General features: G+C 40.3%; 1 protein-coding gene across 1 annotated transcript in view; it reads left to right on the top strand.

The window, feature by feature from the left end:
• LRP2 (LDL receptor related protein 2) overlaps window positions 1-16,562 on the top strand; it is a 194,161-nt gene that overhangs the window by 52,158 nt on the left and 125,441 nt on the right. The window contains exons 5-12 of the mRNA XM_045780260.2: window positions 2,169-2,279; window positions 2,609-2,722; window positions 3,913-4,029; window positions 5,442-5,594; window positions 6,659-6,778; window positions 12,766-12,894; window positions 14,584-14,753; window positions 15,745-15,962. Coding sequence (XP_045636216.2) covers window positions 2,169-2,279; window positions 2,609-2,722; window positions 3,913-4,029; window positions 5,442-5,594; window positions 6,659-6,778; window positions 12,766-12,894; window positions 14,584-14,753; window positions 15,745-15,962 — 1,132 coding nt within the window. The remainder of the gene's footprint in view (window positions 1-2,168; window positions 2,280-2,608; window positions 2,723-3,912; window positions 4,030-5,441; window positions 5,595-6,658; window positions 6,779-12,765; window positions 12,895-14,583; window positions 14,754-15,744; window positions 15,963-16,562) is intronic.

Here is a 16,562-nt window from a genome sequence, read left to right as displayed (position 1 = left end):
GACCAGAAGGCTTGTAAGAGGTGAGGCAGGTCCTTGGCTGATTGAGAAGAGATTTCATTATCAGCGTGGATGGAGACAAGAAAGCTGTTCGTTCCTCATTCCAGGTGTCTAACTGCTGACCTCTGACCATAACAATACTCTCCCTGATGACATTAAGCTGGCCTGTTGTTTGTTGGGCGGAATGAGGCGGGTCAGTAAACTTTAAGTCCTGTCAGTGGGTACTGTTACAGTTCCTCCCTTCTCAGTTTTATGGCACTGGCTTTCAAAACAGAATGGGGAGAACAAGTGATCTGCTTCATATATTTGTCCCGGATCCTTCATATCTACTGTAATCACCTCAAGTGAGGTAGTCACCATCCGCGCTCAAATAAGTTTTCCTCCACACAGATATCTTATCTACTGCAAAGACAGGGTTTTCTAAGATCTCTCTCCTGCTTGCTCCTGCTCTTTAAAGGCTAGACAACATACTGACTCTAGGAGCTATCTGGCTTCTGGGGGAGGGGAACTGCTGGCCAGACTCAACCGGCCTCTTGCATCTCTGGAAGTCAGAATTCATAAACAGAGTTGTGTGACCCTTTGAAGGTATATTGGTAGTGCATACCATCTCAATGATGAAAAGACAGCAGTAGCCCTCAGCACAAACTGATTCTTGGACTTACAAAAAATAAAATAGAATTCAGAAAAAATTTAAAATCTTAATCAGCTATTTTAAAATGCCTTCCATTTTCATATATGATTGACTAAATGTAAATGACAATTTAGGTATTTAAAGACACTTATGGTCCAGTTTTGAACTTCTGGAGATGAGAATATTTGGGCTGCTTCTTTCACTATATGAAAAAAATGGAAAAGTATCATTTGAGGGTCCATCTTCTATTAAAGTGTGAGTTGTTAACACACTACAGGTTTAATATATTTTCAGCACAGAACTGTACGCACTGCTGCTGCTTGAAGGAGTCTTTGGGACTATCCAAGGAATTATCCATCCATGTCTGTGAATCCTCAGAGTAGGTTCTTCAATGCAAAATTAGGCCTCAAAATGGGACTCGACTGTCTAGTCTTCGAGACCTTATGTAAGACACACCTTTTCCTTAGTTAAAGATGAATTTGAAGATCATATGAGAATAGTTATGAGAACAATCTTTAATGAAAAAAAAATCAGACCAAGAAAGTATCAATTTGTGAGAAGGAGAATTTTAAACACCATAAAAGGCAGAAATTCAAAATATTTTCAAAAGCTTTTTAAATAAAAAGTTAATCTGTGATAAGTCAATAGCAACATCTAGCATTTCTTGAGTACCCCAAGTAATGATCCAGTCCCTGCACTAAGGGTTGGGGATCCTAAAATGAGTAAGACAGGATCCTAGATCTTAGAGGGTGTCATTGTGTGGTGGGGGAAACAGAAAAACAACCAACAGAATGAAGCCTTCATTCGGGATCATGAGAGACACACATTTCAAGTCTGGGGATGCACAGGGGAGGGACTGACAGTCCGTTATTCCTGAAAGGGACATTCTGATTTTTCCACTGCGACCTAGAAAACCAGAGTTAAGCATCTGGTTGGAGCATACGTGTATAATGTGGTAACAGTTATTTGTGCTCGGAGAGCACATTGTGCTTTTCAGAGTGCTTTAGTAGACATGGTCTTTTGAGGTCCCTCTACCCTGTGAAGTGAATGATCCAAATGTATGGATAAAGTTAGGGTAACTGAGAGGATAAGCAGCTTGAGTAAGAGTAAATAGCTACTGAGTGGTGCCCCAGGTCCCAGCTCTTCTGACTTATAAGCCTGTTTTCTTTCTACAGCCCTCTAGCAAAAGAAATAGCCCTTCATTTCTCAAAGCACGTACGGTGGTACACTGGCTTCCTGGGATGTTATCTGCATTATGTAAAAGAAGGTTCCATTTTGAAATAAGTTAAATTCCTTTTCATTCTTCAGCTCTGAGCTCATAGGTCGCTTCTTTAGGGGAGACTTCCCTGGGCTCCGGACTCCCCCCTACTCAGCATTCTCCTAGAACGCTATGCTTCCCACATTAGCATTCCACCCAGTTTGTAATTTGCAAAAGAGACGTGGTCAGTATATGCTCAGCATCTAGCATCTAGCTTGTAGCAGTGACTTAAGAAGAGTTTGCAGAAGGAATGTCTTAAGATTTGTGTGCTGATCCTTTCAGAATACCCAACGTGTGAACAGCTCACTTGTGCCAATGGAGCCTGCTATAACAGCAGTCAGAAATGTGATGGGAAAGTTGACTGCAGAGACTTCTCTGATGAAAACAATTGCAGTAAGTAACGTGTACAGGGTGTACAGGGTGTGCGGCGGCTCATTTATACTGGCTGGTTATACAATCTCGTCTCGAATTTGTGTTCAGTGAATTCATGTCGGTGGCTTAAAGTCAGCCACGGTGGGAGTATTTGCACCATGGAAATTGGCAAACACTCCAAGTCAGGGACTTTTTGTTCCTGGAGAATTGGTCGTTAAACATTTACCAGCATGTTGCTGCGTAATAAAAATCTCTTTTCAAACTTGAGACAGAATCTTCCTGTGAAATTAAATGGCTACAGTGGAACTGAACTTCCCTTTCTGCTCTCCCTTGCTACCTTTGTGTCGCAGCTAAGGTATGTCTGCAACACGAGTTCCAGTGTGATGGTGGGGTGTGCCTCCCTCATGCCTACGTCTGCGACCATTACCCGGATTGCGAGGATGGCAGCGACGAACATTCCTGCAGTACGGTGATTTCCTTGTGCTGGGTCAGGTTGCTAGGAGTGTTGTTGTAGTTCTTTTCTGACGAATGTACCACTCTTTTCAGACAAAAGGGTCACTGTGTCTGATGGCAGATGGAGCCAAGAGATCATTTAGAGCCCATGGCATGAGCTTCAGGAGTGAAGCTAGACCTGGCCTCCTTTATCGTTCAAGAATCTGTGTGGAGTTGAAGGATTGCTGATGGACAGTGTGCATTTTTTTTTTTCGGCCACAAGGGGACAGGGTGAATTGTGTCACCCAGCTCTAAAATGACCCATTCTTCAGGAATGGGTCTGATAACCTTGATAGGAGAGCGAGAGAAGGACTTGGAAGGGAGGGCGAGTTCCCTAATGGCAGTAGTCCCCCAGCTCTCCTCTTTACTATGAAGTTCTGACCACCCTGGAATTGGAGGGATGGGACAGTTTCAGTGTGCTGGGATGGTTTTCGTTGCCTCTGCTTTTGAACTCTGACCCTACTTTTTTTTTTTCCTAAGTCGTTGCCTGCAATGCAACCCACCTTTTGTTGTGGCCAACTCTGGACTCATGTTATTGGAATATGTAGTTTGAAGTCTTTGTGAGAGAGTTTTACTAATTTCACAAAATTAGTTGGCACCTTTCCATGGTCATTTATTTACTAGAATGTTAAGATTTGTCACCACACCCGTTTTGATTGGTTGGCACCTATGCCTTGTTAAATATTTTTGATATCACCCTGACTTTTTATGAGCCATGCCTGATTTCCCTTCTGGCCCCTGGGCTTATTTCAGTGACCGTATTAAAGAGAATGTGACAACATGGAACGGGTGACTCAGCATCATTTGGTCCTGGATAGCAGTTTCAGTGCTTGTGATAAAGTCGAGGGCACGTTGGCCATTGCCGTGCCTGCAGCACCCTCATCAGTCTGCGTTCTCTGGTCTGTGTCTCCCTACAGCCCACTGCCTTGTTTGTAATCTTGAGAAACATAGACTGGCACCTGAGTTCATTTCCTCGACCCAAAGCTGCTGTTATGTTTCTTCCTTTTCTCCCCCTCTTTCTCCTTCTCTTCCCCCTTTTCTTTCCCGTATTTTTTTTTTTTTTTTGTCAAGATACTTGACAGAAGTTTAGGCAGTGAGGTGAACTCTTTGATTTTTCCCAAGGGGTTTGTGTCTTTGGAGTACAGCTGTTATTTCCTTCCAGCCTATGAGACCTGCAGAGGCAACCAGTTCACTTGCCACAGCGGCTACTGCATTAGTCAAAATTCGGTTTGTGACGGAGAGAATGACTGTAAGGATAACAGCGATGAAAACGGATGTGGTAAGGAGGAGAAGAGATTCTGACTGAAGAGCATTTTCTTTTTCTTATCTTATCTTTTCTTTTTTTTTTTTTTAAGATATTATTTATTTACTTGTCTGAGAGACAGAGAACATGAGCCAGGGAGGAGAGGGAGAAACAGGCTCCCCGCTGAGCAGGGAGCTCGATGCGGGACTTGATCCCAGGACCCTGGGATCATGACCTGAGCTGCAGGCAGATGCTTAACCGACTGAGCCACCCACGTGTCCCTGAAAAGCATTTTCTTAACGTGTTTTCCAGAACTTGTATTCCTACTTCCCCTGTTAGAAATTATCTGTGTGACAAGCAAGTCTCGGGATTGGCTGCATTTTAAGTAACTTAGTGGGTGGGGGAAAAGGAGGTGACTTCACTGGCTTTGCTTAAAAAGATACTGAACTCCATTACAGTATAAATTATAATCTCTTCCCTCTTATTGCTAAAGCGAAATAGGTGGGGCAGTCTGTCCCACCTCTATAACACGGGTTAACTTTCTCCTTTGGAGGCTGTTTTTTTGACTAGGTTTATTTGTATAAAAGAAGTAGGGTGGGGAAGGAAGGAAAATGGGGGGAAATGTGATTTGCCTTGACCTTATAACCTTGAAAAATGACTTTGTACCTTGGTAATAGTTTAGTTTGTTTTGTTTTCAAAGTCAGAGTTTAAACCACATGAGGCACTGACATCCAGTGGTAGAAGAGAGGCCATGTGGGGAACGTGCGAGAAAGAAGTAGGGATTGGTAGTTGCAGGAAGGGCTGCTGCCTAGGGAATTGTTTCAAGATTTTCTGAGAAGGAAATTCCAAAGATACCACCTCCTTCACCAGTTGTACGTCCAACAGTTCAGAAGTTCCTAACACCCACACCGTAAAGCAAGTATAACAAAGAGTGATGCTTGGGGAAGATCCATTGGTTTTGGTGTTCCAAGAAGTAGTCTCCATACAGTTTAGTTACAGGTTTTCTTACATTTTCGACATTTCACTAAAGAAGAAAAAAATCAAACAGCCCCCCCCCCCCGCCAAGAAAGACAAAAGTAAAAACAGAATGAAAACTCAGGAACCTTGGTATTACCTCGGTAATTCTAGTTCTGTAATTCGTGATTTAAATAACTGAATTTTCTTCTAGGGGTTATTAATCTAGTTTGTTTGATAATTCAGGCCTGTCTCTTCTTCCTCTTATAAGCTGGCTGAGGACTGCCTACCTTAGAAAGACTGGAACTTGAAGAATTCCACTGTCACTTCTTAGAATCCCAATAGAAGACTAGTAGTAGAGTTAGAAATTACCAATTTAGGTCATTGGTGGACTTCTCTTGTCCACCTGATCTGTATTCTCTCTTACCCATGGATGAAAAAGAGCTGGATCCATCTCTCATGTGGCCTGTGATTCTTTTATTCCTCCCCTGCAGAAAGCAGTAGTCACCATATTCGTGAATGCTACCCAGGCGAATGGGCTTGTCCAGAGTCTGGAAAATGCATCCCAATTGGAAATGTTTGTGATGGGACTATAGATTGTCCAGGAGGAGAGGACGAAAACAATAGCACCAAAGGGAGATATTGTGGTGAGTACGGAAATTTATCTGGGTAGCTTTCAGGTAAAGGTGTTTCTGTTTTTCTATAATCGATTCCCACGCACAGAGAGTGTCAGTGTTTGCATAACTATCCCAAGACTTACCGGCTTACACAAACAAGTATTTATTATTTCTCATAGTTCTGTGGGTTGGCTGGGAAGTTCTTGTGGCCTAGATCAGCTCACTCACATGTCGAGAATATTGCAATAAAAGCTCGGACTAGAACCTTCCCCATGATAGGAGGAAAGGTAAACCCTAGTGTGCAAGCTCTTTTAAATCTCTTCTTGGGTCATGTTTGCTAAATGTGCTATTGGCCAAAGCAAATCATTTGGCCAAGCCCAGATTCAGTGGATTGTTGCCACAGACTCCATCTCGTGATGGGAGGAGCTACAAAATATTTGTGGCGTTTCTTCCTTCACACAGACAAAATGGTTTTAATGGCAATTTTCAGGATTCTAAAGATGTTCTGGAGATTTTATCTCCTGGCTTATACTTATGGAAAAGTCTTATCTAGCTATACTCCAAAAGGAAGTTTCTGGTTTCTGTGATAGATATCTTGAATTAGTTTTTCTTTTTCTTTTTCTGTGGCTGTGGAATATCCTCCCACCATTACTCCATCAGCTGTGTGGACAATTGACTTTCCTGTAAGAGAATACAATTTATGATGTAGATTTCATCAGTAGTGTAAGTTATCTCGTAGGTGTTCAGAGTAGCCATGCTTAACATGTTTAATGTTATTCTTAATCCAGTCACTTGAGAATTCTTGACTTTTTCTATTATGTAGACAAAAAGATAGACTTATGACCTGATTTTTCTGTAAATAGCACTTAAGATGACTTGCACAGTTATAACTTTAAAAGGAGTTATTTTTTAAAAATGTGAGTTGAGCTTTTATTGCAAAATATTGCAGTAAGGCTTGAAGACTAATAATTTCTGTGCCTTTACTACATGCTTGCTCAGCTTTTAGGTTTGATAAAAGACGCTCTTATGTTATAGGTACATCCGTCTTGTCCACAGGTCACCATTCACTTAACAAAGTGTTTTTCTCTGTTTAGATGTGAATTTGTGTTCTCTATTGAGCTGTGAGTACCAATGCCGTATGTCACCAAATGGAGGGATGTGTTATTGTCCCCCAGGTTTTATCGTTGACCAAAATAATACCCGAAACTGTGTCGGTAAGTGACAGGTGGGAGTGTCTAGTGTTTCGTCACAGTGCTGTGGCACTGATGGCGTCTTTGATCTCTGACATCAGGGTGTTTGTACTTGTGGATAGGAGTGGCGATCTTTATAACAAAGAGTAACACAGTCCCCATAGAAAACCTGGACAATATGAAGTTTTAACTTGGAGAGACTTTTGTGAGGTCCACAAGGCCAAAGAGTGGTTCTTTGAGTGAGTTGACTAGCTCCATGGATACCTGTCTACAGCCTGATGAAGGAAGAAGTCTTTTGTGTTTCTTTTTAACTATTCAGAAGCAGGGTTGTTGCAGCCATACTGGGTGCTTAATACTGGAGTACATCCATGGGGTTGGTAAATAACCGCTGCCTGAACCCATCAACTACCCTACCCTGCTCCCCTGGCCTCTTCTCCAGGATGCTCAAACCTCTTCAGGATCCAGCAACTACAGGGTGGTTACCTAACAGCAGAGGATCACCAGCTCACTGCCCCACTGACCACAGTGGCCAGTCAGTGCCCATGCCATGCTGATTGTCAATTCCATTGATTTTCACCTGTCCTTGAAGCTTCTCGAAGCTTTGTTCAAGGACAAACACTATCTTTTTCCTTCATTTGGGTGGCGTTGAACATTGATGCTGGTGCACCAAGTATTTCTCACATCTCTCTTACCTGAATTATAGGAATGATTTCTCCCACTAGGAAATTTTTGATTCTGATGTGAGCCAGCTTTGCATCCTTCTGTGATTAGGTTGGGATCTTATGATGGGAGAATTACTATGGCCAAGTATCAATTTTCTGTTTTTTAGGATTTGAACAATGGATTTTTAATGCTCTGATTTCTTTTTCCTTCTGATTTTTTTAAGAGGTGGGGAAGGGGCAGAGGGAGAGGGAGAAAGAGAATCTTAAGCGGGCTTCACACCCAGTGCAAGCTGGACATGGGGCTTGATCTCACGACCCTGAGATCATGACCTGAGCTGAAATCAAGAGTCAGACTCTTTTTTTTTTTTCAAGATTTTATTTATTTATTCGACAGAGATAGAGACAGCCAGCGAGAGAGGGAACACAAGCAGGGGGAGTGGGAGAGGAAGAAGCAGGCTCCCAGCGGAAGAGCCTGATGTGGGGCTCGATCCCATAACGCTGGGATCACGCCCTGAGCCAAAGGCAGACGCTTAACCGCTGTGCCACCCAGGCGCCCCAAGAGTCAGACTCTTAACTGACTGAGCCACCAGGTGCCCCTCCTTCCTTCTGATTTTTGATATGTAAACAATAAACCTATTTTTAACCAAATGGGTTAAAAAAACAACAACAACTTTGTTTTTACTGGTGTTGGCAAAAAGGCATCTGAAAGGCAACTGATTCATTAAAATTAAATTTGGTAAGGGTGCCGGGGGTGTAGTTGGTTAAGTGGTGGACTCTTGTTTTCACCTCAGGTCATGATCTTGGGGTCATGGGATCAAGCCTGAGCATCGGGGCTCCATGCTCAGTGTGGAGTCTGCTTGAGATTCTCTTTCCCTCCCCCGCCCCGCTAATGCTCACTTTCTCTAAGATAGATAGATAGATAAATAAATCCTTTAAAAAAATTAAGTTTGTAATCATCTATGGATCTTCAAAAGATAGCTGATTCAGATTTTTTTCCAGGATATTTGTGTTCTTTCGATATTCCTTAGAAATATGTGATTCTTCAGGACTTTCTGAATAAAAACAGACATGGCATACATAAAAAATACTTTTACAAAACTGCTTCTTCTGAAGCAATTTCCAAAATATTAATAAAATTTGGTCAGCAGTATTGAATTTGGATAAACCTAATGAAGTTATTCAGTCTTTAGTCTCAGCTCGTGGCTTTCACCTTGATTATACTTTATCAAATATGGTTGATCTCAAATAATTACAGCTAGAAAAAAATTTAATGCCACAAATTAACTCTGGTTTACAAATTTGGAACTTTTGAGAAAGTCTATTCCTCAGTGTTAATTGAGAACCATAATGATGGGGCTCATTTATGTGTTATGTGCCCAGAAAAACGAGATTTTTATAACCAGTAAAGCAATCCAAGTGAGGTTGTCCTTGTGGTGTTCAAAGGAGGTAATTGTAGGTTTCTGGTATCGGGACCATGCCCCAAAGTTTGCCTATGGTCTGACTGTACCTCTTAAGTAACAGTATAGTTACTTGTTGGACATAAGACGTGTTACAAGAGAAGACATGAATGTAAGACATGACATGTGCCTTATGCAAGTCACCCCAAGAGATTCTGAAGCCTCCGAGACAATTCTGAATTACTTAAGGAAGCCCCCCCCAATTCTAATCAGTTGAAAACATTCTATAAATAAAACAGTATGATCTGCAAGAGGCATTAAATGAAACCAGGACACTCTTTGTGTTTTATTATTACCAACATCATCATTGTCATCACCAACATCACACTAGAGATGCATTCAAGTGATTTTAAAATACTTTTCACATGAACGTCCTCAATTGTTAGGTGGTTTCCTGACTTTGGAACCTTTGCCTGTGCTGCCTGGCATTGCTGCGAAGGCAGCGGCTCCCGTTCTTCAGGGTGGTGCTCATCCGTGGGCGTGAGCCTGTTCCTTTGTCTTTGGCAAAGGTCAGGCTCCTCCGCTGCTGCACCCCCCCCCCCAGGTTGCCACCCAGCTGCCAGCTCGATTTCCAGTCTTTTAGTTCTCTAGGCATTTCTCCTTTCTCTTAGTAGAAAAGGAATTCCAATAGAAATACCAGAAGCCACATTCTCAGTATTCCATCAGCTTCTCTTTTTTTCCTTTCTCAACCCCCAAGGAGGAGATAGGGCTGGGCTGCCTTGTGTTTGGAACTTGATAGGCCGTGAAGTCTTTTCAGTAGAAGTGATTGCTCTTTCAGAATCCCTCGTTTAGTCTTGAGATGCCCCACAACCTGTTCTTAGCCCCCCCCCTTTTTGGGGGGGCACTCTAGGGTCTTGATAGCACATTTCCAATACTTTTTTCCCCAAAATCTAAGTCTGTGATGAGCTTTGGGTTATATTTCCAAATGTCTAGGGCTACTTGTATGTCAAAGGTCTGGGCCACTTTGTTTTGCAGTCTGAAATAAATGAAAAACTGTCATAACAAGGTTTTTTACATTTAGCCTATTAATAAATGTAATATAGAAAATTCCAATATTATGCTGTGGCACAAGATAATTTCAGGATTTATTGAACACACCCAGTTCACACTGGAAGTAGTGGTCTGATACTGCGTCACTAGTTTTTGCTTCCATGATGAACATTTTTAATCCCTGCAGTATGTGCCTGGAACATTAGTACAGATAACTTCATTTGGAGATGAGCTCAAAAGTCTGTGATTGAGAGCTTTTGTGTTAGGCCCTCTGCCACCAATAGAGATCTTTTCTGTGATCTCCCCTGTTTTCCAAGGATGTGTTCTTTGCCCCTGAGTTTTGAAGATGGGTTAAAATTTATTTCACATTTATTTCAAAGATGAGTATATTTTGCTCTCTTTGTAAAGAGAACTCATTAATTTGAATACGTGATGTTATAAAACCGGTTATACTTGTTTCAGCTGAGCTTTTAGGGAAATTCTTTTCGTTTGTTCTTTCAAGCATTGCAGTTCAACAAATACTCTCTGGATGGGTGTAATACTTTGCATGGCGTCAGGTGTTGGAAACCTATGCAACATCTAGCATCTTAGACATGGCTCCCCAGTGGATGCTTCAGTGGTAATCAAGAATAAAATTGAGTAATCCCGACACGAAATCTTATGTCCTTCTACCATTCATCTGCCTCTGGTAGTCTTGACCTGGCTGTGGAGCCTCTGAGGCGAGCTGAAGCAGTTTACCAAGGGTTATTGTTTCTGATTGACAGGACATGCTGTTTGTTGACAGAATGACATCGTGGTGCAGAGTTAGGGCAGGGAGGTCATTCAGCATGGTGGGATTTCAGACAGCCAGAGGGATCAGAGGGTGTCTAACGGGGTCTAAGCTAAAAAGGGGTTTTTGAACTATTTTCAAAGCAGTATCTGTTGGTAAGAGGCAACAAAGAATGAAAAGGAGAGAAAAGTAGATAAAGGTAATGGGGTAGGACGTGGTATTATAAAGCAGTGTTTTAAGGATTTATATAGTTCCCAGTACTTTTCTGTTCTCACCCAAAGCCTCAAGTCTACTTTCACTTTTCTTATTTTCACTTTGGCTAATGATGGATATTAATTAGCCTTCATTTTCCTCCATAATGGAGAATATAATCTTATTCAGTCATTAGAGGTGACAGTGATTTTATACACTCATTAAAACATTAAAGTACGTGTAGCCCAGGTGATAGGAAGGGCATTTGCGCCCAAAAATTCCTGGTTATGACTTCTTCACCTTTGGTTTTCTTCTGTTTGACATCAGAACTCCTGCTCCCAGGGGGGACTCCAAACCCTTAGGCATATTCTCATTGGTCTTGCATTCAAAATGAGGTCATGACATTCTGGAAATTTGAGGGCGAATATCCTGTACTTTCATTTCTACTGAGGCGAAGCCTCAGGTGGTGCTTTCTCAGGGCTGAGGTGAGGACACAGAAGAGATAAATCATGAAGGGCCTTTTATTTATGCCCACGTGCCTTTCACCTTGTCATGTCCAAATTGGATTAATTTTTTCCTTTGGTTAGTCACAATTCTTGGAAAGAAAGATCTGAAGACCCATGTTGTTGTATTCGTTCTTGAGGGAAAATTGGAAAGATTAACTTGATCCCAGGACTTTCTTGAGCTTTGTAATTGGGGAAGTGTGAGGTGGTGGGCCATCCAGTAGGTATGGTAGAACCTGATTCCCAACTCTGATATTTGCTGCAAGTGTAATCAGATCCAAGAAATGTGGAGAATTCTAGACCTGAGGGTACAGTGCTTTCAGAGATTATAATTTACTAAGAACCTGTTGGTGTAGGCTGTGATGGTCTTCCTCCCAGGGAAGAGCACAGGGTGAAGGAGGGCGAAGAGTGAACGTGAACTTGGAGGGTCAATGAAATACTTGGCACCAATCTACCAAGATAGGACAATTTCTGTACCCCTTAAGCTGTACAGTCTTTGAGAAAGACTCTTTATATCTTGTGTTGTTCTACCCGCTCCCTTCCTCCCATATTGTGTTGTTTATATGTCAGTTTTTAAATCTCTTTTTACACAGAACTAGGACTGCTGTGACAGTAAACAGCCCTGTCATGTAATGGACTTTCAATGAACACTTATTAAATAAATGAATAATAAGTTAATGAATAAGTAGAAGAGAAGATATTTTTCATGTCTGAAGACTAGTTTAAATTTAATTTTGGTTTTAATTTTTGACATCAGAGGAAAGGCAGCTGAGTAAATGGATCTTTCCAAATACTTTATTGCAGTTACAGTTTTGTGTCTGTGTCTTCTTGAGGGGATGGCTATATGGCAGGTCTTACTTTATTCTGATGTAGCACTGTCCGGTAGAACTTTCTGCAGTGGTGGCAATGTGCTATATCTACACTCTCCAGTATGATAACCATTGATCCTATACAGCTGTTAATCACTTGAAATGTGGTGAGACTTAAGAAACTGAATTATTAATTTTATTTCATTTTAATTAATCTAAATATAAATTTAAGAAGCCATAGTGGGCTAGTGCCTACTATATCGGAAAGCACAGTTTTGAAGGGAAAAATTCACACCAAAATTCAGATATTTTGTAAACCAACATTAGTAAATTAAATGCAGTACCACAGGGCTGTGAATCTAAGCAGTGCTGTGCATCTGCTGTGAAATTAACCTTTGTGTAGATTTTTAAAAAATGTTCAAATGCTTTTGGATTGTCGGTAGTATGAAGATGCCTGTTCTGAATTCCTGTTTTTTGTTGTATGCCTAGAATCTGTGCCACCTCCAGAGGGTGCTTATTTAGATACGGGCCTCACTACATTCTTGTATAGCCGGTCCAAGATTTTTGTCAGCGTGCACTCAAAAAATGCCGGTAAACGTGATTACAAATGTTTATTTCCCACGTGGCAGATTTTAATGATTGCCAGATATGGGGAGTTTGTGACCAGATCTGTGAAGACCGAGTTGGCCATCACCAGTGCCACTGTGCAGAGGGGTATGTCTTGGAGCACCAGCGGCATTGCAAAGCTAATACTTCCTGTAAGTAAATTAAGGACACTTGCCATATCTCCGAACAGGAAACTTAGGACTGATATCCTCCTTCCATAGCAGATGACAAAAGAGATGCCAGCATTTATGTGGATAGCAGGGTTTTATCATCACAAATTAGGAGTGGACCCTGCTGCCAGAATAACGGGTCCCCATTAATTTTGCATTTTGATTATTAAGACCAGTTTATGGATTAATCATGACCATTAGTCATTTTTTTTTAATATTGGTTGCTTGTTCACTTTGTGTCTGAGTTGTTGTGTCAGCCACCACATTTAATTGTGGAATATATTTTTTGCCTATTTTGGATTACTTGGACATTTAAATTTTGATTAATTTACCACAAACATGGGTGACAAGTATCTATAGAAATAATTTTGGCATTGTTTATGAAAAATTTAGGAGTGATTAAAAATGGACCTCTGAAATTTGGATTGGAGTTTTGGGGAATGCGCTCATTCTGGGTGTTTTGTTGGAATCAATCTTAAGTACTGTAGTACAGAAAAGTCATGGGGAAAATCTGTTAAAAAATGATATCATCTCCCCCCCCCCCACCATTTTGTCACCATGCATTTCTGGATAGGAAGATCTTTGTTCCTTTTTTCCCAATTTTTTTTTTCACACATGATCTTGAAGTTCCTTTGGTGGCCTTCTGAAATTTATCTGCTCATAGAATTGATGAAATGGGACATTTCCAGGTTATTTTTGTGTGGAAATATCTGAATTGCTGTTTACTAGCTTTTTGGTACAACTGATTTTTAATGTTTAAATGTATTTACTTTTGAAAGGATGATAAATTCGTATGTTCAAAAATTCTAAATTAGAAAAATGTCTTTCTCCATCTCTGTTCCTCTCTGCCCAGTCTCCACTTCCTTTCTCCCATTATTAATCATTATTTACTTTAATCCTAAAGATTGTTAAATACATAAATAAGAATGTACAAATACAGGTATCCAATTCTATTTTTACTGATTATGGGAGTAAACTATACATGCAGTTCTGCATTTTGCTGTCAACGTGTATCAACACAGAGACTTCCTCGTTCTTTTTTTTTTTCTGGTGGCATAATATTCCATTACTTTGATGTACATTATTTATTTAACTAGTCCCCTACTGATGGGCTGTTATATCATTTTTTTTATCCTTTGCTATTGCAAACAAGACTGCAATGAAAACCTTGATATTCATACGTCATTTTGCATGCTTGTGAGTATGTAGGTAAAAGCAGATTTGGATCCGTCACTGCCATGTTTTTCACAGAGTGATTTCCCAGTAATCCATAAAATATGTTCTGTGCTCTACAGAATCTGAAGTGCTGGGTTAGATGCCCATATCATAGAGGATTCTTGAAAATACCTGAGGTATTCCTCTCCATGTCACTGAAAGTGCACTGGCCTAGCCGTCAGGACACCCGAGTTCCTGGTAGACTCTGCTCCAAACTAACTGTGCTTTTGGACACTTCATCAAGCATCCTTGTGCCTCAATTTGCTTATCTGTAAACTGGGTAGAATGACACCTGTATGCCTGCCTCAGAAGTTTATTTTAAAATCAAATAAGATAACATAGAAGAAGCATTTAAAAAGGCAGGAAGCATATCAGTTGTAAGTTTGCCTGAAAGGGTGATAGGCCTACGCTTGTTCCCTTGAAGGAGTGATAATGCCTTCCTTCCTTCACATTTAGCTGAGCAGGCCTCCGTCATCTTCTCCAATGGTCGCGATTTGCTAATTGGTGATATTCATGGAAGGACTTTTGCGATGCTGGTACAGTCTCAGAATCACGGAGTGGCTGTGGGTGTGGATTTTCACTATCACCTACACAGAGTCTTTTGGACTGACACTGTGCAAGATAAGGTAAATAGAAATTTCAGGAGTATAGCTTGGGAGCTGATAGAACCCCAAGCACAAAGTGTTGATAGCTTTTCATTTTTGGGGGAGTGGAAGGGAAGGTTATTTTGTTTTCTAACAAAAAAGGCCCTTGAGATATTTTATGTTAATCAGCACCTTTTCCCTGCTATACTATTACATGTGACCTATTAAACAAAGCAGTCTATTATATGGATTAGCCTTGAGCAACTTTTAATTTTATTCGAAATGGAGTCCAAAAGACTAATTAAAAGAAATAGTAGACATTCTTTCAAAACTGGATAGATATTTGGTAGTAATTTTTGAAACTTGATCATTTAAAATGTAAAAAGTACTCTGCTTCCTTGGATGATAAAAATCAGATTTTACCTGCATCTTCTAAATGGAACCGTAATTGAAGATTGGGTAACAAATATTGACAACGTTTTGTTTAACAGCCAAAATTTCATTATGCTGTCTTATTTGGAAAGTGTGATAGATTTGATTGCAACTTTTGAGTGATGCAACAGAGATTTTTTTTTTAGAGACCTCTAAAGAGTTATGAAATTTTATTTCTTCCTCTTATATTTCCTTGTACTCTTAATAAAATTTTAATTCAAATAAGTGGTAACTTGCATAACATTTCTAAAAATTACAAATTTGGATTATTAACAATTCTGACGTGATTACAGCTAAAAATCAAAACAAACCATCACCACCCCCTCCACAAAAAAATCCACATTCTTTAATTAAACTTTCAATAGCTACCAAGAATTAGAAATGCAGGATTGAAAAAAATCCAACTTTTTGTATTTGCCTTACATATACTTTTAAAGAAACTCTTTTTCTCCCCAGTAGCCCAGGATGTAAAATATTTTAGCGAATCTCGTAGGTAAGTCTAGATGACTGGTACAACAACATAGATAGATATACTGAATGAATATAGGAAAACAGTGCCCACAATTATGTTTAAGAAGTGTAATTTTGGGTTTTCTTTCAGGTTTTTTCGGTTGACATTGATGGCTTAAACATCCAAGAAGTTGTTTCTCTTGACGATCCAGAGAATGTAGCTGTGGACTGGGTTAATAATAAACTTTATTTGGTAGAGACCAAGGTCAACCGCATAGATATGGTAAATTTGGATGGAAGCCATCGGGTTATCCTTATAACTGGAAACTTGGGGCATCCTAGAGGAATTGCCCTGGACCCAACTGTTGGGTAAGTGAAGTGAAAACATACTGATTTTAGTATTTTTGAAACTTTATCTCTCCCTATAGGTAAAACACCATTGGCTTAATTAAAGGTTAATTCTGATTTCTTGTAGGGTCTGTACTCTAGAACCCATGTTTATTTTATATCTCCATTCATGTAAGCTTTAAATGAGTACATTTCCTTTTGAGTACATTTCCTTTTGTACTAAGAATATGTGATTTTTTGGGGGTATGGATTTTATTCTTAGTGTTTGCCACATTTGCTTAGCGGAGAGATTGGACTCTGTGTTCTGACTCAACCTAATAATATTGTTACAGCTAAATGTTATTTTTGATTCACCATTATCAAGATGATCATTCTAACATGAATTAGCTGCCAATTTATTATTATTATTATTATTATTATTATTATTTTTAAGATTTTATTTACTTATGTGACAGAGAGACAGCCAGCGAGAGAGGGAACACAGCAGGGGAGAGGGAGAGGAAGAAGCAGGCTCCCAGTGGAGGAGCCCGATGGTGGGACTCGATCCCGGAACGCCGGGATCACGCCCTGAGCCGAAGGCAGACGCTTAAGGACTGCGCTACCCAGGCGCCCCTGCCAATT

Source organism: Ursus americanus, chromosome 1, assembly GCF_024610735.1.
Source record: "Ursus americanus isolate L20-20 chromosome 1, mUrsAme1.1.p, whole genome shotgun sequence".
Classification (NCBI taxonomy): domain Eukaryota; kingdom Metazoa; phylum Chordata; class Mammalia; order Carnivora; family Ursidae; genus Ursus; species Ursus americanus.
The sequence above is the reverse complement of the archived record's forward strand: the minus strand, read 5'-3'. Positions and strand labels throughout refer to the sequence as shown.